At 36.8% G+C, this 22,230-nt stretch overlaps 1 protein-coding gene across 3 annotated transcripts in view; it reads left to right on the top strand.

Annotated features, from left to right (window-relative positions):
* Window positions 1–22,230, top strand: part of UNC5D (unc-5 netrin receptor D) — a 467,881-nt gene that overhangs the window by 422,571 nt on the left and 23,080 nt on the right. For 2 of the 3 annotated variants that reach the window (XM_072402778.1, XM_072402777.1), the window contains 2 exons: window positions 7,861–8,025; window positions 16,773–16,951. In XM_072402778.1, the coding sequence (XP_072258879.1) occupies window positions 7,861–8,025; window positions 16,773–16,951 (344 nt within the window). The remainder of the gene's footprint in view (window positions 1–7,860; window positions 8,026–16,772; window positions 16,952–22,230) is intronic. The other variant, XM_072402780.1, reaches the window with a different exon arrangement.

Raw genomic sequence — 22,230 nt, 5'->3', positions numbered from 1 at the left:
AATGAATTATCAAATTAGATGCAGGTTTCTTTTGCAACATTTTTGTTGGGCATTCTATGGGTTCTATTTATAAAACAGGGAATCGGACATTCCTTCAACAATTCCCTTGTGGGAATCAGTTGCCACTATTGGGCCTGAATTATTAACCCCCCTGGTATTCTAATTCTCTCCGTATTTTCATGCAAAAAGCGTTACATTGCTTTGCATAGAATTTTATTTTACATTGTAGGCCTATAATTCTTAGGCATAACTCACCAAAATATGTCCAATATTTAAAAAATTTAATAATAAACTTTAAATAAAAAAAACACAAGTCTGTTAAAAAAAAGGGTACATGAAAATAGTGAAACCTGTAATATAACTGTACAGTAGCATATATTATATATATATATACAATTAAATTATATATATATATATATATATATATATATATATATATATATTATATAGTTTTTTTTTGTATTGGACTCAATACAGTTATTTTGTATTGAATCCAATACAAAATTATTTGAATTCCCCGCCATGCCTCCAGCATGAATCGACACATGCACCGACGTCACGGGGAAACCCCAGAGAACGTCTTTGCAGTCGCCGGGAGAAGATCGAAGAAGAAGGATGCCGCCCGAGGACCTGCAGGGACGAGCAGGATGTCGGAGGATGCCAAAGGAACAAAGTAAGTGGGGTTTTTTATTGTTTTTAGCGACCGTGAGTGTGATTAGGGATTACCGCTTTTTGCAAGTAAAACCTACAAGTCACACTCAGGAATACCGCTAGGGGAGTTAAAGCTCTCCAAGGCTGGAGAGAATACACTTGTATCAGTGAAGCTAGGTGATCCAGCAAACCTGGAATGGATTTCTTCAAAGTAATTTACTATTTGCTAGCAAATGTTTTCAATCCTGGACCAGATCCATTACAGGTTTGTTGGATCACCCAGTTTCACTGATGAAAGTGTATCCTCTCCAGCCTTGGAGAGCTTTAATAAATCAGGCCAATTGAAACACATTAATCTGGAAGATACCCACCAACGAATGTTTAAGAGAATGTCAGATTCCCTCGTTAATAAAGCCCTAGGTAAATATTAGTGATAAAATTCCTATTTTGACCGAACTGCTGGTAAGCCCACATTATATTGTCAAGTACTCCTCATATAAATTACCTTAGAATAGACTTAATTGGAGCTCCAGATAAGAGAAACACCTTTGTTGAAGGAGGAATAGGAAAGTTGCTAGAAGTTATGAAATCTCAAAGAGATACATGAAGCTGAAAGGTGAGTTAACCAACTGTTGCCTATCCAAAATAAGGATACCCAACATATCTCACCATCATACACTGATCGTCACATGTGCATCTCAACATTTTTTTAATGAAGATAGTGATTGACCCTTCCCTTCCAGCTTCCTCTTCTTCCCTCCTTCCCCACCCCTCCTTTTTTTCTTTCTTTTGTTTTCTAGTTTTTTTAATTACTTCATGTATTTCTGTTTTAAAACAAAAACATTGTTACTTCCGAATTTGTATTTTTATTCTTACTTTTCAATAAACCATTAATAAAAGTAGATAACGATCAGGCAGGTAAGTTTTATTGCAGAAGGGTCTGTCCTTTGTCCTTGTTACCTCTCCATTCTGCAATAATGCCTGATTGAATTTATTTATTTATTTATTTTTAACTATAATTCTGCATTAATATTTAAAATACTCATTTTATAAAATATCATTTGAAAAAACAAATTACGCCAATCATGTTTTCTGATCCTTCCACGCATAGAGAGTAACATATAACAATCTAGAATACCTTGGACTACTTGGTGGTCTGAACTCTGAAATGTTGAGCAAAATAGAATAAATGGTTAACATTTACAGTTTATCTTTGTGTGGCCAGAAAGAGTCTGCAAACTGTAAAGCCTCTCCATTTCAGTTAATCTTTAAAGAGAACAAATTTGTGAAGTAGCTCAAGTGAGGCCTTGAGGGTTTAATTCCTAGAAGCCCCATGTCAGACCTCGATAGTCATCCTAATAAAAGGTATCACTATTTTAGAGCATACTTTTTTCATTTTATACTTCGGGCTTGAGAAGTCGCACTCACTTCACAAGAACATCAATCAAACAGAATTACAGGTACAACAGAAGCTTGTGAAGTCAGTCAGACCTAGTTTTTTTTTCTTTTTTTTTTTTTACAAAGAAACATTTTTGATAAAAGGACCAAAAGTAGTGTATTAGTATTTTTAGTCTTCAGTTCTACTTCACAAACTACAAAGTCTATTTTTAAGGTATGATGAGAAATGTCATTCATATTTACTAAGGTGTTAAGCTGACTAGAGTTCGTAAATAAACTAGTGTTGAGAAAGCTTGGGTGCTAAATCCAGCAGGCGAGCAGATCTTAAATATGGGACCAGAAGCCCATTTTCTATAGCATTAGAGGGATTTTACCTTCTGATCTGGTAAAAAGGTATTTGAAGGAACTTATACAGAAATCGGACTACAGGAGACTTTAAGACATGTTGGTAAATACTGAGATCAAAAGTACACACTTTGCATTGTGTTTGTAATCCAATCACATACCTTTAGAGGTGTGGTCAGGTAATAAAACGGTGTCTTTCCTTATCACATAGAGCACCCATCCTCAACCACAGAATCCCAGCGTTTCTCCAGGGGTTCCTTGAGGTGTGGTTGACTGTCCTTCCATCTGAGGGTTACATGCATAGTTCAGGGTCTATCACCATTTGGCAGGACCACGGGCATGTCCATAATGAGCTTTTCACCTGTCTATAAGGATGGAATTGAATCAAAAAGGAGCATTTATCCAATGAATATTTTTTTTTGGTTCCTCTGGACCCGAACATTATTTTAAGTGTTCTACTGGGGTAAAGAGGTTAGAAAAGGCTGCTGTAGAGCTCTGGCTTAATCTACTGTTCAGTGAATAGATATATAAGTATTCATACTGATGCCTCTAATTGTTTTTATGTATATATTTATATTTATATAACAACCAAAGCCAATACGTTGAGATGAAGTCTGGATTCTGATCCTCTGCTGGAAATCCTCTGCCCTTTTTTGTTGCAAATTGCACATAAATCTTTGTGGACACCACTTATTTAATGTTTTACTGTTTTTTTTTACTTATATTTCTGTTTGATCCATGGTATTTCCAATTTTTTCCTGGCAAACTTCACGCATCTTATCCTTGATTATGTTCCTTGTCTCAGCTTACACTTAGCTATTTGTCCAGTTTTGTATGTTTTGGATACTTTGGCACATTCCTCATTCAACTTTTACATCCAGATGCCCTCTGGTACCCTGTTGTTGTATTTATATATGCAACAGCTCCAAAGTTACCCATCTGAGTCCCTAATCCATAATTGCTTGGCTTCCTGGTTGGTTTTGTCCTCCGCTCACATGTATGCAAGCTTCCTGTACTCAGTGTTGTGTCTGTGCTACCCTGGCCCTTGAAAGTCTTACTCAATCTGATTGAAAGGGCTGAAAAAAAGTTATGAAATAATTTGAAAATTAAGTGGAACATTTTACATCAGCATGTTACCATGCTTCCTTCATAGCAGTAACATTTTTTTATTAATTCATGGCTGATTTTTAACCAAAAGGGGACATGCAAAAACACATATTTACCAAAAGCATCCCAGAGGCTTAATGGTTATTTTATTTAAACGGCAGCAAAAAGGAAAAAAAAGGGAATTCTTCTGCTTCATCTTTTCCATCTGTGATCTCTATGTTGCTGAGGGCATGTGGTACGTCAGTCTCCTTAAATGAATCTTGGAAAAGGAGACAGGAACTGCCTGCAGCCCATAACACCTTATATTTTAGCATATAAAAACTTGATTCGACACCTGGTCTCATTTACATGGGGAATAACACAGAGGGGACCTGTAACCCAGCAGCAGCCATTTAAAATTATTGAACGTGTTACAAATACTTAACTCTGTTCCAGTCTATTGCATTCCTCTAATAAAATGAAAGGCAATTTATTATTTTGTCTAAGACAATCTTATGAATGATTATTTCAATCCTAACCCCATCAAAGTAAGTGCTGGAAACAGATATCTTTAAAGCAGCAGATTGTAAAAGAATGTGACCAACCATTGCACATCAAGAGGATACCAATGATTAAATTGGTCGTCTTAGTAGTTTTAATTGTGTATTATATTTTGGCTTTGTCTGGTGAAATAGGAAATATTATAATCATTTACTCCTATTTAACACTCATTGGCTACAGTAATTTAAAGAAAAACTTTACAAGTGTGTTTTTGCAAGACATGCAATATTTAGGGTACGTTGAGACTGGCAGAGTTGTGGTGTGGTTAACCCTTCCTCATACCGGTGAACCACTGGCTTTTGAGAGACGCTACATGTAGTTTCTACCCATGACATCTCCATGCAGCTACTTAACATGGCATAAAGAATGAATTTGGGTGTCAGTAAGTGGTACAGAACACTCATTGCTGCCCACTGTCAAATCTTCAGACGCTAGTAAAGCCAAGGTGGCAGCCTTCAGGAGTTTTGTGGGATCACTTGATCCCGAGTTGGGTTTTAACCTAGCCCTGTCTTATAAGTAAATTTATATATGTTTTCACAGAAGTTATTAGAAGTGAACAGCTTTGCATCTCAAAAGTAGCCTTATTTTACCCATATTAAAGAGAAATGTGGAGCTCTGTTGTATTCTGGTGAACTACTTTGCGCACTAGTATGATACCAGGTTAATAGAGTAGCAGCTATCAGTTCACTTTTTTGCTTTTAAAGGAACAGGATAATCTTTCCTTTGGAACATTGGTCACTGGCATAAATAAAGGGTAATAAAAGTAATATGAGAAAAAAAGTTATATGAGTCACTGGATACCATAGCAAAATGTTGGATGTGGCACCCCTTGGCATCCTCACCTCCAAATTTCTACAGCGCTTCAGATTGTATTTGTCCTTGCTGGTCTTCCTCCTGGTCTGTAGAACTGTAGAGGTCTAGGTAGGATGGGATCTATACTCAACAAAAAGTCTAAGATAAATGATTCCATTCTTCAGCACAACATACGCACCCACAATAAAAGGGGGAGAGAACAGAGAGACAGAATATATGACATTAAAATTATTGTTAATGTCTCAGGTCTCTATAGTCCCCCATCTTCAAAAAACTCTAGACCTCAAACCAAAAAGAATCTAACTAACCTTAGTACTGTGTTATCCATCACTGCCACAATGGAAACAGCTCTTCATATATCTAATGGGAGATTGTCCATCCTAAAGCCCTTGAATGGCAGGCAGTGACAATTCATTATCAAGACTCCTAGCCCTCCAACAATGAATGTGTAAATACAATTGAATACACAAATACATATCTAAACCCCAAACAGGTGGGTATGATGTATTCCCAAATCACCATATTGTAGACTATATAGGGTTGGGTGGACTAATGTCCTACAGCAATGCCTGGCAGAAAATGTGAAACACTGAGCTGTTAAGCTTTACTAGCTTGTATATATTTTTTGGATTCATTTTTACCATTCATATATATATTCATATATTCAGATATCATTGCAATATTTATCTATAGTTTTTTTCTTATTATTCTTGATTAAAATAAGACAACCAAAGACTTTCTAAAGACTAACTTTCATATAACTGTGGCTGTGAGTACATTATGCCGGTGGTTGGTCACAATACATTGCCCCTGAAAAAACACCATGCAGAACCTGGTCTTTATTAGGAGCTTAAAAACAGTAAAAAGCTGATATAATTATGTTATACTACTACTCAACAAACTCGGAAGGTATTAATCTCACATTAAGTGTAGAAATAGTCATAATAACACCAAGAGCATTAGCTAGGAATGGGAAGCCAGTTGAAGTGTAATTAGGACATGTTCCCAATGTAATCAGCATTGTTTTATGCTGTGAAAAGCCATTCGCTTGTGAGAAATATATATTCTCTAATAGGAGAAGAAGGAATTTAGCACAGGCAGGAGTCTTGAAAGTATTTGGGAAATTGTTTTACTTTAATTCATAATATAATGAGGTCTGCAGAAGCTGAGGGAAATGAACGTTATTTGGACAAGTGGACTTTCCATTGTACATTTTTTACTTTATTCGCACAAAAACTAATAAAGCCGAGCTGCTCTGAATTTTAAAAAAGCTTAAATCCACAATTTTTAGGTACATAGATGGCTGTTAAATATCGAAATTGACTGATATTCTGTTTACTTACAACTGTATATTTCTGTTGTAGTCTCCTCTACCTCCCCCCACCCACTATCTCCAAAGCCATCGCCATCTTTGATGTATCTTGCATTTTCCTAAACTTTTCCGCCATTGATCTTAGCAGCTAATCTTGCACATGCACATAATGTAAATAATTATATTACATGGAATTGCAATCTCAAGGGGAGGGAGGGGGTGGTAATTACTATGACATGCCCAGCCTTGCAGTGCACTTCCTATTGGCACAACCATGTGAGTAGACTCAAGAAGTGGAGATATAGCTTTTTTTATATCTCCTCTGATTAGGTTCTGTAGGCTGGCAAATCTATGAAACAGTAGTTTAACTTTTGACAGGCAACTTTACAAAGTCTTGAAACATTGGCTGCACCACTCTTTTTCTGTAAACATATTTTCTGTGTCCAAAACCCACAATTTGTTATATCATCCAATAAGGAGCATTTCTTTGCAGTGCCTTGTTGGCATTAACTCTGGTTTACCAAAGTCAAAGTCAGCAGGTAGGGATCATAGTCATTTGGTTTATAATTATTAATGACTATTCTGGAATGACCCTACCACCAATTTGATCTGTAGGTCCCTGTCCATCCTATAAAGAAGCCTAGACCATTATACAATGCAGAATTTCTTACATACGGGGCAGAATAGAATAGTTTCTATTTACAAGGGTATGGAGTTATAATTATGTATAAACAGTATGCACTTAAATTACTTTTGACCTTGCATGCCACTGAAACATTTTAACCTTTTATTCCAGAGTAGTATTTATGGAATGAAGGTCAATAAAACTGACTTGTCTGATTTCAAAAATCATCTTTAGTTATTATTTTAGAGTCATTTTAAAGCTCAAGTACGGACATTTTCTTGTACTTCAGCTATTGGTCAATAGCTGATGTTCCTGAGAATTAAAACTTAGAACATACACTTGAAAGTAATATTTTGCCTTCAAACCATGGCGGCACGACTGTCTCAGTGGCTAGCATTCCTGCCTTTGTAGCACTAGATGCCCGGTTTGAATCTCGGTCAAGACACTATCACGGAATTTGTATTTTCTTCCTATGTTTGTATAGATTTTCTTTGATTTCCTCCCATATCCAAACAAAAACATGCAGTTAGGTAATTGGTTTTACTTAAAAATTACCTTAGCCTGTGGATGGACATATGACCATGGTAGGGACACTAGATTATGAGCCCCTTTGAAGGACAGTTAGTGATTGGACAATGGACTTTGTAAAGCAGGGCGTAATAAAATGACGCTATATAAATACTGGATAATATTAATAAACCTCTAATCAGAACAGAAATGTAAAAACTAAATTTTGGAGATATTTGGCCTTTTTGAGCAAATTTGAATAGCAAAATTGGTGTCTTCCAAATGTCAGCTCATTGCAAACTTCTTACGTGTTGACATTACCAGTTCTTATAATGGTCAATATTTCTCTGTTCCTTCACTTTAAACTCATACGGCTGCTTGGAGAAGCTGGCCATGGTGCTCAGAGATATGCTGGCCATTGTATTAGCAGAGGAGCTGTCCATGGTGCCGGAGGCTGAGCTGGCCATAGCACTGATTGCTAGTATAGCGAATGACCTTCTGTACACAGCCTATTTTGTATTCTAGGAAAATGCTGACTACTTTTGCCTTCTTTATATTGCAGGAAGTCCCTTTCTCCCGTGTGTGGTGCAGTAACCAGCAACCACTGCACTGTGCCTTTTCCCTGGAGCGGTATACGCCGGCCACCACTCAGCTGTCCTGCAAGATCTGTGTCAGACAGGTCAAAGGCCATGAGCTGATTCTTCAGATCCAAACATCCATTCTGGAGGTGAGTTGACAACTCAGTTATATATTACAGGCTGCCTGCTATGATAAAACAGGACGATAATATTTCTGCATGCTGTATTCTCTTAACTGTATCCTTGATTATCTGGATTGTGAGTCATACAAGATGAATGGGAATTCCTTTTAGGATAAAGGAACTGTAAATACACAATTCAAGTTTACTCATGTGGCTCCTGCAGATATCTGACATTCTGTTGATATTTGCTGTGTGGGAAAGTTTTGCATACATATTCCATGACAAAAGATGACTCCATTTTCCTTTCTTGTGGTATTTATTGGAAGCTTGCGCAGAGGAACATCTCTGTCCACTATGTGTAAGGATAGATGTTCATCCAGGTTTATTTAAATATCTTACATATCTGTAACCGTATCATGTGCTGTGTATTGTACAGGGTTGATTAATATTATAGCAGAATGTATTGATATTAAATAAAGTGGACCTGTCACCTAAACCCACCTTCTGGGTTTTCTCTGCAGTGATAAAGATTACAAGGTAATGCCGTAGTGTCCTTGGTTTCCCAGGTCAAAAATTCCAGGCTTCAGGATTTTACATAGGATGCTGGCAGATGTTCCTGACATGTTTTGCGTGAGATCAAGCCCTTAGTCATATTATAAATGTGAAACTTTGACTGATGATGATGACCAATCTTGAGCATAAGCAGAATGGGATCCGGCGAATCTTCCAGGGCTTTTTTACACTCAAATATAAACCATTTGGAATATAAACCAAGGTACCTATTTTACCTGAAAAAACTTTAAAACTTCGTTGACTGGAGTGTAAACCTAGGGCACAAAATGTGGCCATTGATGCTAACATTTTAAACAGCCATCAACAGAAATACCAATAACATTCATGTGGATATTTTTTAAAAGATTTATTTAAAAGGGGAAAAACTAAAAGTATACAGGCTAAGTCAGTTTATTTCCTCCAATTTTATGGATTTAAGTATTTATACTTCTAGTTTGATTATGATGAGTCCCTTGCTCATAAATGATCTTTTGTGTATTATTGTTGGACACCAGTAGATGGCCCTAAGTCCTTATGTAAATTGTGTAACAAACAAATAATCTTTGATAGAGCTGATCTATCAAACTAGAGCCAAATGCATTTCCAGGAATTACCACTAGGTGTCACCGGAGTATAAACTGACACTCCTTCTAATGGCATTTTCAAGTTAAAAAAAATCTTGGTTTATATATGAGTACATACAGAAAATATTTTTCAATCACACCAGGAAGTTTTCAGCAAAGTTATAATATATATTTCAGCATTTCTAAAATATACTATATTCACTGTGTTTGCAGTTCAACAAGTAATAACAATTTGCCATCTAATCTTATATCAGTATAACAAAGTGTAATGTGATTAAAGATGAAGGATTCACCTCGCTGCCATCTTCATAGCACAATGAAGAAAGTAATCAAAACTGACTACACTGATTAAATTAAACTAATGTAAAATAATATCTGATTGTTTGATATAAGTTACTGTAGAATAATTAAATGCTCTTTTATAATTTATGTGAGCAAAAATAGAGGAAACTTGAATATATGAGTGAAAAGGCAAGAAATAAAGTGCGCAAAATGGAGCAAATGGAAAAAGAGCATTTAGAAATTACAAAATGAAAAAGGAAATGAGACTGAATATGTTGGTTGCAGCTACCAATCTGATTCTAGATGAAAGTATTGTAGTTCAGAAGAGAAATTAAACAAAAAATATTCCTAACTCATTATTCCTTGTATATTGTCTATAATGTGCAAGAAATAGGAAGTTTTGTTTTTAAAAAAGCAATTTTGAGGGATAGCAGTGGCTAACTGAAGGTAAACTATTTTTGTATTTGGAAATAGTGCTGAGGGGTTAGACACACTTTTAGGTTATAGCTGTCTGTGTCTCCGGAGATTTACTCTCTCTAATTTTCCTGATCACTAGTGGCACTGGGAATAAATGTGAAGGGAAATACTGAACTTAAAGTTCCCACCAGAACAGGAAGAGAGAGACACATTCTAAAAACTAACTAATTCTACAGGAAATCTCTTTAAAGTGGACCTATCATCACATTTTTACTTTAAATAAAAGGGTAGATTACCCTTTTATATAAAGATAAAAAAGTGTTTTGTTTTTTTTATTTAGGAGGAGTAAGGTGAGACCCCGCCCTTTCTGTCTTTACCACCACGGCAGTAAAGACTGAATGGGAAGCCTGCAGGCCCCCGAGATACATTTGCTACAAATACTTCTGGGCATACGCAGGAGTTACATTATCAGTAGTCATGCAGTAGTCAAAGAGAATAGCCATCTTTTCTGAAGTTTATAGTGGAGCACAGATAGTGCCTTCCGAGGATGCAATGATGACCGGTCCAGGATCCGTTATCAGACGCAGGTAGGTATTTACCATAATTAGTATACTTGCTAATTATTGCAGTTTACCACCCACCGAGTTTAGTTCCTAGTGTGTGGAAGCAAATAAAACATACATTTTAAATATATATATATATATATATATATATATCACATATTAAAATACAACAAACCATTTACTATATAATTGTGTGTATTATGTCCAGATGTTATTAGAATTGTAAGGATAGAAAAATAAATTTGTAAAATAAATAGATTAGTATAGATACAAATCATCCAGCATTGGTTCACATTGGTATCTCAACCTGTTCTTGTAAGATCCTGCACTGGCCATATTTATGAAAATATAATAACATTAAAGTAACAGCAATTAATGTGTTACATACACAAATAGGACATATTGTTAAAGGTTTTTACCCAAACTCTTGCCTGAATTAAAATTTAAATAAAGTAAAAGATAATAATTTAAATATAATTTAATTCAAATATCTTCAATTTCATTCCTAGACTAGAATTACAGGATGTGTCGTTTCGTAAAGGGTACAAAGCACTAATTAAACAAATCGCTGTGTTTAAGCAATCACATGTTTGGGAACTGAACCAAACAATCCTCTGACACATCTTGTCAGCAGACGCTGTCATTGTTTTAAAGGCAAAATTAGTTTGCTTTTACTTTGCCTAATATAAAAAAATAAAATTACCCTCCTTCATTATGCAAATTAAATGCATCAATTTTATAGAAAATTGCTCTGTGGGCCTTTGTTTGTTATGTTTATAAAAATATATATTAGTGGTACAAGGTGTGAATTAAAAGAACCTGAAAACTGAATTGATGTACAGAATCAGACAAAAGGGATTATCCCCATGCAAGGCATACTTTATTTAGTCTGGTGAATCTGGGGGAAATTCATGTTTTGCATACAAAACAGCCAATTGTGTGCATGTTTGGATAAATGAAGTTAGTTGAGCTACAACCTGTTCACTTAGCTAAGTGAAATAAGGAATAAATTACTTATAGTATAAAGTGAATAAATCAATCCCTATGGGCCTGATTTATTCAAGCTCTACAAAACTGGAGACGATAGACCCTATTGGAAAAACTTGGGTGATCCAGCAAACCTGGAATGGATTTTCTCCAGGGTTGAAAATATTTGCCATCTAATCTGAAATGATTTTTCAGAAATTTGTTCCAGGTTTGTATTAAATCTGTCCCAATGTTTAAATTGTTCTATGAACACCATAGTGCAATGTAAACTTTTAATAATCATTCAGATTTCACCTTTCCTATATCAAACTTCTATAACTTAACTCTTCCTGGCTGCTCAAGATGCCGGCACTTTACACATTCATGTGCACATGAGTTATAGTAATCTGCACTACAGGCTAAATGGAAGAATGCCGTGCAAGTAAGGGAGCTGTTGTACCTGTCAGAGGCACAGTCCTAAGATTTGCAAAGCACTGGCACCTAGCACAGTCCTGAAGAGCTAAGTAGGAGACTTGACTATTGGATTTCAACAGTGGTTCCTACAGTATATATTTGGATTGCAACAGCCAATCAGTTTGTACCTTTGTAATATTATGTTCATAAGGCTACACCCCTGAACCGCCATTCATGTACATGTAGTATCCCCACAGCAGCCCAATAACCTGTGTTTCTCACCCAGGCTTCCGTGGAACCTAAGAGTTCCTCCAGAGGTTGCTAGGGGTTCTTGGAGCCATGGAAATGTTGTATATCTCAGTAAGATCAGTTTAACTGGTACCAATGATGATTTTGGATATCTGTAGGGGTGACATTCTTCCCACTGACCACCACACTAACATACTGTGAGATGTTAATATAGTGATAAGGAGAAGGGTTCCCTGAAGACCCGAAAGTCATTTCAATGGGTTACCCCATGTTAAAAGGTTCGAGAAACACTGCTATAGAGAATGAATGGGGCCACAGTGGGCGGTACAGTCAAATCTACAAACACCGGTACTTTAGGAACCAGGGCTGTTGTGCAAGTGGCTGGCAAAGTAGCTTTCCGAAAAGCTTATTCCCGCTGTGGTTCTGAACCTGCCCTAACTCTGGGGGTTCATCACCTTTGTACCATACGAATGATCACACTTCTTTTTCAGGTATACGTTTTATATATTGATGCAGAGAAGAATGTTTTGTTTTTTTGTCTGTTTTCGTTGTATATTTAGGTAGAACATTCTTCTAAAAAAGTATTTAAAAAACTGTAAATGTTTATAATAAAATCTATGTAAATAAACCCTATTATCAGAAATGAATACAAGGTTCTATGCAATTTGGCATAAAACACATCAAAAGCTTTATTTTTTTTTTCTCCCAAGCTGCATTCATCTAAACCCTCCTGCAAAGCTCTAGAAGAATAGATATCAGCATGTAGAAAACAGGTAGCATTCAGAATTGTATAGGAAAGTGAATCTGTAATTTTAACTTCACCAAAATTCATATTCATCAAAGTGGCATTTAAAGTACAAGCGAGATAGAAGGCGAGAGATGGAGCTGGGACCTGAAATTGATGGGAGCTGTCTCCAGTCAAGATATCAGCATTATTAACTGTCATTTTCTTTCACATTAGAGCAAAGTCCCATCTGCCAGTTACATTCCAGGACTCGGAACACCAGTACCCGTGGAGTGTGACTGCTACCTAGAGACCATTTTATATCCCAATATGAATAGGCTCAGTAGAGGATTAATAATACAGATAAATGCAAGAGACGACATGGGCTTTTGTCATGTTGTGATGAATTGCAATGGATCCAGATACATTGTTACCTCTTGTTAGCAGAAGCCCCCTTCTATACCATCATATTATTCCATTTATCAATCCCAACCCCAGCAATAATTCAGTTTATCCACCAATAGAAAGAGATTTTTTTCTATGTATAGGTCTTTTCCCATGGTGGTTCCCATGGATTGGCTAGTCAGTTGTTATGCTTTATGAGTTTATTACTCCTGCAGGTGCAATATTGACAAGTATCAAAGTGCTATTTGTCCAACAATGTCATCTATAAAAGAAATGTATTTAGGTTTAAAGAGAAATGTCTAAGATTTTGTCGCTTACAGTTGATACTACAATTAAAAAAAATGAATAGGAAACTAGATTTACCTCCTTTCCTTGTAATATGTTGACTGCTGCAGTCACATGATCTAATCAATTAATTGAATTACGTAGTTAATTAATCAATCAATTACTATAAATATGAGCACTTTAGACAAACTATAGGAGGACTTAATTTTGCAGATATTTTTTTCTTGGTTGAGAAATTTATAAATGTAGCCAACACGCATCGGGGGAGCTGGCCGCCTCCCTCTGGGCTGGAAAGTAAATTTTAGCAGATGTCAGAATCTGATGTGTAATGAGAACTTATTTAGTTCCCATAGAAAGATTTCTGCATATTCCTATAGATCAGCCGTTCTTGACATTTTTCTATGGAGGAACCCTTGAAATAACTTTTAGATCATCAGTAAACCCCTTCTAAAATTACCATATCCACAGATCACAGTATATTAGTGTAGAAGTTAATGGGAAGAATTCATCTTACATTGCTGGCTTTTGGGAGGAATGTCAGCCATACAGATAGCCACAAAGATCACTGTTGTCAGTTAATCTGACCTTAAAGTAACAAAAATTGCTAATTACTCAAGAAACTCCTGGATATCTCAGGGGGAACCCTGGTTAAGAAACTGCTATAGACTATGAAATGAACATCAGTCAGCACTGCACATGAAATCAGTAAACCTACAACCCATTCATACCAAAGCAGAAGATAATGGACTTGGACTTATGTTACGTTTGATATGCTATAGAGATGTCAAATCTGTATTTGCTGTCTTCATCTTTCTGTCCTTGATTGATGTAGACCACAGCGGATCATTTTCTACAACCATATATTTGATTCTGCTTTTTCCAACAACTTTGGCTGACTGACAGTCTCAGTCTATTACCAGAGGAGGGTTACAGTCAGTTGTGAACAAACCAATAGAATAAAGTACAGTTGCTGCAGGCAACCTGGAACACCAAGGACTGCCATGCCATGAATACCAAGATTACAAGATAATGTAACTGTTAGAAAAAATATGTATTGTAAATGTATTGTGGATACAAGTGAATTTTTTATTTTATATATATAAATATATACTATTATTACTTTATAGATTTTTCCTTTTTTTAATTAAATATGACTCGCTTTACAGTTTGTTATAGATATAGTTGTACTTTAGCAGATTTTAGATAAAAAGGAATATTTTTGTGATTTTGAGTTACTTTCACATTGAATCAATTTGGGTCATAAAACTCTTTTATGTACAGAGTTTCCATGTAGTTTATTGCCATAGGGTATAGCAGAACCCAACCTGTATGTCCATTTTCTGCTAAAAACATTGTCAGCTCTAACCTGCATCTAGATCATGTATTTTTCTAAGTAGGAATGTGGAGGTAAGACGTGAACACGGCCCTTCATTTCAAACAGATTTGTTAATGCAGAATGCCTGATTCCTTGTCTCTGGAGGTGAGACGAGGAAGCATGAGAATGAAGGAGGGGGGTTGAGTTGTATTCTTCTGCCAAAGAGAACAGCTTGCTTGCTTTACAGTCCCCTAGGGAATTTAGAGAGTTTTATCTTAGATGTGCAGATTACAAAACCTACCACTTCCCTACAGATTTCATTTAAACTGATATGGCATGTGATGCACCTAGTCTGTGCCAGCTTCTAGTGTCAGGTTTACACAGCTGAGCTGGTGATACCTTCTATAACTAAATACTTCTTGGCCGGGCATTGCTTTGTCACTCCCTGTACAAGCAGCGACCATAAAACAAAGGATTTAGGATGAATGTAGATCAGTGCATTTATTTTTTAATTGGAGATGGGGTGCGGGTGAACAGGAAGAATAAATGGGTCCAAGCTACTAAAGCATGCTTAGTCTTACTTACTTACTTTATTACAATGGGGTTCAAGACAAAAGACACAGTCTAAGTTGTCTTGTACACAAATATGTTAACAACTGAAGGAATAGCTAAAAAGTAATAGAAGGGATGCATGCATGCAATATATACAGAGGAACTGAAATTAATACTCAGCCCTGGGCAACTTTCAGTGCTTGTCACATGGCCAACACCCTAAACCAGGGTTTCTCAACCAGGGTTCCGTCCTGAGCTTGCTAGAGGCTCCATAAGCATTGAGCAGTTTGTGCCTCTCAGGTCATTTTAGGTGACACCAATAATTTGTTGGGTGATAGTCTTTCCAATGTTCAGTAATTTTAGGGCATTCTTCATGCTGACCATATAGTAATTATCTGTAGATATGGTAATTATATTAAGGGTTCCCTAAGATTTGAAAGTTATTTTAGGGTTCTTCCATTTTACAAAAGTCATCAAACACTTCCCTAGACATTTGGTAACCTCACTTGACCCCTCCATTGAAGGACTGTTCTACAGTCTGACTTCTGTTCCTTCAGGTAAAGAAGGGGTCTAAATCTAACATCTGCATACAATTTTTTTGTTGGTTTCTAAATCACACAGGCTCATTCTGCATGTATTTTCCCTATAATTTTATCTTAAAGACTTTTGTAAGTTGGTAATGATAGATCATTTGCTCCTAAATATTCTTTTGTGCATGGTTTCTGGCCACCAATAGATGGCACTGTGTTCACATCTAAAATGTTTAACAAACCCTTTATTTTTATTATTCACAGTGCTATCTACTGTTTCAGTTGGAGCATGTACATTAGCGTGTTTAAACTAACGAAAGATAGCTTTTATACACAGCAAGTAGAAGCTGCACAGTATGTACAGAGATTCACTTCCACTCTTTAATGTTAGTAAACAATGGTCTGTTAACTGAAACGATAGTGAGCATTTTGATTGGCTGTTGAGCATTAAAAAAGGGGCCAATTCCTGAGGACCATCACCTAATCATAATGCGCTTCACATTTTTAATTGACAATGGGCTTCCTAATAAAAGGGCTTCCAAATGTTGCTTACCGTGTGGAACAAGTAAACCTGCTTGGACTAAACAAAGACATGGTCAAGTAACACAAAAATTTATCCTGCCAAGATAACCCTTTGTTAAGTGTGCAATTTTATTGGGTGACAATCTTCTTTTATCTGTAGTAAAATTATTGTACCATTGTCATCCTTGTTGCTACTGATGCTGCTAAGGTGTTGGAATGCCCATAGCCCCAGCCTTATCTCTTTTGTGCACGGGTTTAACTTTTATTGGTTAATAAAGACATTTTTACTTTTTTCTTACTGTAAAGGGCAAGATGATGGTGCTATTTAAATAAATATTATTATTATTTTTTTTTACCATGGCTTCAGTTATTTTATAGTTCACTGATTAGAATCTCTTGATCCTTTTCATTTAGAATGAACGGGAGACCATAGCATTCTTTGCACCAGAGGAGAGTAATTTCCTGGCACACACTGGTCCAAAGGCCTTCAAAATCCCACACTCCATCAGGCAGAGGATATGTGCGACGTTTGACACACCTAACTCCAAAGGAAAGGACTGGCAGCTGTTAGCGCAGAAGCTTTCTATAAACAGGTAACAAAATTATTTTTTGATTTAGAATGTAAAATTTATGGAGCCCATTGGGGCTTTGGGGTCTTCAGATTATTGGCATAGGAATGGGAATTTAAATTTTGACCAGGCCCCTTTCTTAGGAGTAATAGGACGGGGGATATGTGCATTGGTTACTAGAATGATTGGCAGAGAGGGACTGGCTCAACCACTGGTGCTTCTTTGTCTATTGTGCTGGGAAATTTGGCGACCTGCACCAAGTTGACTCCAAGATGCAGAGGAGGGTACATGCGGAGCCAGGGACAGATGGGGAACTTGTCATTACTTTACATTAGGGTTCATCGATCTGTAACTACACCATTTTCTTTGGTTCATTAGAAGATTTGATGCACTTTGTTCCAGTGTTTGGTAAAGCTTCAGCTGTCCTCCTCTCACTGGAGCATGTCATGGGACATTTTTTAAGGCTGCCTGTGTGCCTATGTGACAATGGTTTTAGTGATAGAGAATGCTTATTATAATAATATTATTCCTGGTTCAAGTCATTTTGCCCCTAGAAATTCTCAAAGACCTTTTTATTGTGACAAAGCCAGGTGTTGCTTATAATCCATCAATTTATGCTAGAAAAAAATCTACTTAAACTGAGCCTCTTCATTAAATATTATGCAATGCCCTGTGCTGAATAAGCTACACATCGACATTATACAGAAAACTCCACTTACACAACTCAACCAGCAAATAGACTTTATACAAATGCCATAATTGGAAAACTCGTTAGCATGCTATAAGTGCTATCATTTTTATAATTTATGTATTATTTGTTCATGTTTATTTCAGTTCCAATAGTACATAAAAACACACAATAGCCGTTCTTATCTACCCTGAATAATTCTATAGAGGGAGAATTAAACATGTTTGACAAATCACACCACACCACAGGAGGCTGTAAGAAGGCTACAAATTGGTATGGGACCACCTGCAATGTGTTTAAGTATGTGAGAAATAAAACTGTCTGATTAGATGAAGTATTTGTGTATATGTGAGTAAGTACCTAGAGATGTGTTAAGAACACAGTTCTCTTCTCTGGCCTTCATTGAGCCCAGGAGGAATACTCTGATAAAACTCGGATCCTACAGCTTGATTCTAAAGTTCTACTGAAATATATGTGAACGATGCAAATAATAAACTTACCTTTTGCTTGGTAAAAAAAAAAAGGAATAGAAACCAAAAAAACATAGCACAACAATTATTTCTGGTTTATATAATAATGGTAAATACATTTCTTTGCCTTGCATTTCTTTCTACTGTGTTGAAGTTTATGCAAACCTCAAACTTTTTTGACTTTTTTTTTAATTTAGTAAAAAGTTACAACAAAATAAAAACAATTAGGCATGGTCAATAGATAGAAGTCATTGGGTTCCTTTGGCTAGGTTTACGATGGTACCCTCCTCCATTTGCTAAGATTGTTAAACATCTAGGGCACCCTGAGAAAAGGAAGACTTGAAGCTATTATTATTATTATTATTATTATTATTATTATTAATAATATTAATAAACAGGATTTATATAGCACCAACACATTACACAGGGGTGTAATATAGGGGTATCTCTCTGCTGGCATGGCTGACTGACCTTTTCTTGGTTCCCGATATCCTTGCTCGTGTTGGCATGACAGTGTTTAGAACCGCAGTGTAGCATAATAACCTGGCCTCCTTTTTATCTCTGCCCATATAAAAAAGTGGCTGCCTGAAAGCAACACCAGGACCCCCTTTGTGATCACTACAGTTATGGAGATGCTGCAGCAACCAGGGCAGTGACATTGCAATGCAATTACTTTAAGCGGACCTATCACCACAATTTTTACTTTATAAAGAAAGGTAGATAAACCTTCTATAAATAATGAAACTTTACTTTTCTTTTAGTAAATTACCTTTTTTTAAAAAAAGGCTAGGCCCTACCCTTTCTGTCTTTACCACTGTGTAAGTAAAGACTGAAAGGGAGCATAGAACCTCCCGGGATACGCATGTCATGTATTCTAGAATCCTTCAGGCTTCTCCTTCCGCACATTCCCGAGATTGTCTATGAGCAGAAGGGGCTTTTCAGTCATTGAAAACGAAAAGTGCATACGCTTTGAGATTCACACCTTTTTTAGAAATACATCAGCATACGTCATTGGATCTCGTGCCTGCCCAGTGCAAGATTGGGTTACGTAGGCAGAAGAAGCAAGGAGAAGGAAGGAGATGGCAGTGCCCTTCCACCGGGATGAAGTAAAAAACAGGACAACGCGGGACCTCAAGGAACATAACTCCGGGGGATGGAGGGATCTGCGGAAGTAAAGGTAAGTGTGATTTTTTTATTTTTACTGCAGTTCTCACTTTAAATTAAGAAAAAAAATCTACTGCAAAAAACTTGTAACTTTTGCCTTTGTGTCCATCAGCCTACTCACTGTGGTCAGTAATGGACTTTTTGCTGAAGAACATCGGGGATGACAGGTTAGGCATAGGGTAGCAGAACCCTCATTCAAATTGTTCTGGCATGATGTCCTGCAGCCACGTTGGTTTTCTCCCACTCCCACTTTCTTGCTTTTATTCACTTGTTATTTGGTACATTGCAGAATTTTAGTATTTCTCCCACAGACAGCAGTCAGTTTATTAAATATGGTGTACAAAGAGTCAGAAAATTACCCTGTTGATATATAAATTAAAGTCTATGTGTGCCCCCCAAGGACTAGAGTTGGACCCAGCTGCTTTGCTTTACCAGGTCTGGCCCTCTACCTATTTGGTTAATGATTATGCCACATCTCGTGAATCATAACTGGAGCCTATCCACTTGGTGCACAGCCAGATTTAGACCTTCGCCAAATGAGTGAATTATATACCCCTCAGATCCTTTACAATGAAAACAGCCAATCAGTGCAGGTTAAAAGCTGGCAAAGCAAACATACACAATGGAAAACACAAAAACTGCTTGATGAACTGCCAAATGGGTTGTTTATTTAAACATTCCGGACACAAGCACAGCGTGTAATCATCAACCACAGAACTTCTGACACATTTCACACAAGAAGTGCTTAGTCACTGAATAATGTCAGAAAGGGAAAGGCTGATTAAAAAAGCATTTCAGGATGAATAGGACTCCAGATCAGCATGTGATAAATGTAACATCATGGATTACACCTTCTTCCCCGAGTTCAGAGACCCCAAGGTGTCATACCCTGCACAGCACATAAAATCATAAGAATGTTTGTGTTCTATTCCTGAAACATCTGTTTCACCAAACTATTGACTTCTACAGGCTTTGAAAATAAATAAAAAGGGACACCTTTTATATACCTATTAGTCAAGAAGAAACTTTCCTTTGTGTCTTTAAACAATTTGGGAAAAATAAATCTGCTTTGGAACTATCTATTCTTGTGTTTATATATCTCAGGGTAACCTGTTATATTAAGTGAGATGTCCACATAAAATCAGAAGGCGTCTCATGATAATACCATGTATTCTGCCAGACTCCAAACTATATTCATTGGTGTATATAGGAGGTCGATGCCTAGACCTTTCATCTGTATTACAAATTGCAGTTTCTGTCAATAAGGAAGGCCTGTCTCAATGAAACACAGTATTGAAAGCTCTATTAATCATCCGCTGAGGATAACCCCTGGCAAGGAACCATTTTCCAAGTCCCTAGCTTTCAAATAAAAATCTTTAGTATCAGAGAAGTTTCGTATAAGGCAAATGAATTGCCCTACAGTTGTGCCCTTGACTATATTTCTAGGGTGACATGAACAGCCATGTAGCAGTGCATTGCCAGAAGTATTTTTCCTATAAATCATGATATTAACGCATGGCCATGTTTTGTGCCTATATTGTGCATTTAAAATTAACTTCCCATTAAGCAATTCATCAGTTAAGTGAGGTTTTACATTATATTCATTCATTCTGCTTTTTTGATCAAGAATTTGTTGATGTTGCTTATGATTCCATTAAAGATATATGACATTGGGGATAATGTACTAATGGAGGATGTGTCTATATATATATATATATGGTACCTTGGTATAAGTCCTTAATCCGTTCCAGATCCTTGGACTCATACCAAACAGGACTTATACCAAACAAATTTTTCCCATAATACAAGGAAAATGAATAATCAGTTCCCATGAAACAAAATCCTATTGTTATTGGCAAATTATACATTGATGGGGCTGTATAAAATAATTTAAACACTGCCTAATACTAAAATACATAAATACAAAAGCAATTAGATGAAATAAATGAAAATTTACCTTCACTTTACCTTGCTGAGAAAAGTTGAGTGCCTACTAGGATGGTGCTGAGAAGGGAGTAGGAGGAGATGTTATGTAATTCACAGAGAGTTATAGCGCGGGTTGTTCACTGAATGGTAGCAACTGGCGTACTGACGCTCGTGGGCAGTTGTGGCTTTGTCTCGTGAGTTTTTGTTGGGCGTAGGGATTTTAAAAAAAAGGGTGAAACCCCTCCCATTCTGTCTTTCGGCGCGCATGGCCTCCTGGCTGCTCCTTCTGGGATCTCGAGCATGCGCAAAAGAAGCATTTTCTTCAATGGGGGTGGGGGAAATACCTGTCTCACTTATGCGCAGGGAGATTGGCACTCTGTTTATCACATTTACAGCAGACTATATCACCCGATCTTGCACCTGTGCAGTGTGAGATCGGGGGATGTAGGCAGAAGCCGGAAAAAGAAGGAAAGAAGATGGCGGCACCTGGTAATACCCCAAACTATTAAGCTTTGATGTTGTATGTAGCCCCTAGTTTTCTTGAAGGTTTCTCCTTGGAATCATTGTTTTCTTTGCCCCCCCCCCCCCTATTCTATACAATCCTAGATTTGTACCAACGCTCCTTCACTTTTCTTCAGCAGCAATGTATGGTTTGACTTTTATGGTTACTAAACCAAAATCTCCTACCTAATAGAATATTCCTAGATACATTCTCATGGTCCATCTTTTTAGGTGGGGAGATTTCTTTTTTTCATTTCACTTTGTGTAATAGCTTAATAGATATAAAAATGCATGGTTTGAAAAGTATGGCTCCATTCCTCCATCATATGTATTCAGAAAGCAACACAACTTTAGTATGTTTCTCAGCTGCTAACAATTATTCTTGCCTTCCAGGTACACAGAGTGATTAAGCTGGAAGCCATAGAGAACAGAAAGACACATTCATTCTGCATTGTAAAACCTAGAACAGGAGGGCTTCCCAATCTAGGAATAATAATTATACCACTCTTTGTCTTTTGTTATAAACACAGCCAAGAATGACCAAAGGGAATCAC

The sequence above is a fragment of the Pyxicephalus adspersus genome, chromosome 2 (assembly GCF_032062135.1).
Source record: "Pyxicephalus adspersus chromosome 2, UCB_Pads_2.0, whole genome shotgun sequence".
Taxonomy (NCBI): Eukaryota; Metazoa; Chordata; class Amphibia; order Anura; family Pyxicephalidae; genus Pyxicephalus; species Pyxicephalus adspersus.
The sequence above is the reverse complement of the archived record's forward strand: the minus strand, read 5'-3'. Positions and strand labels throughout refer to the sequence as shown.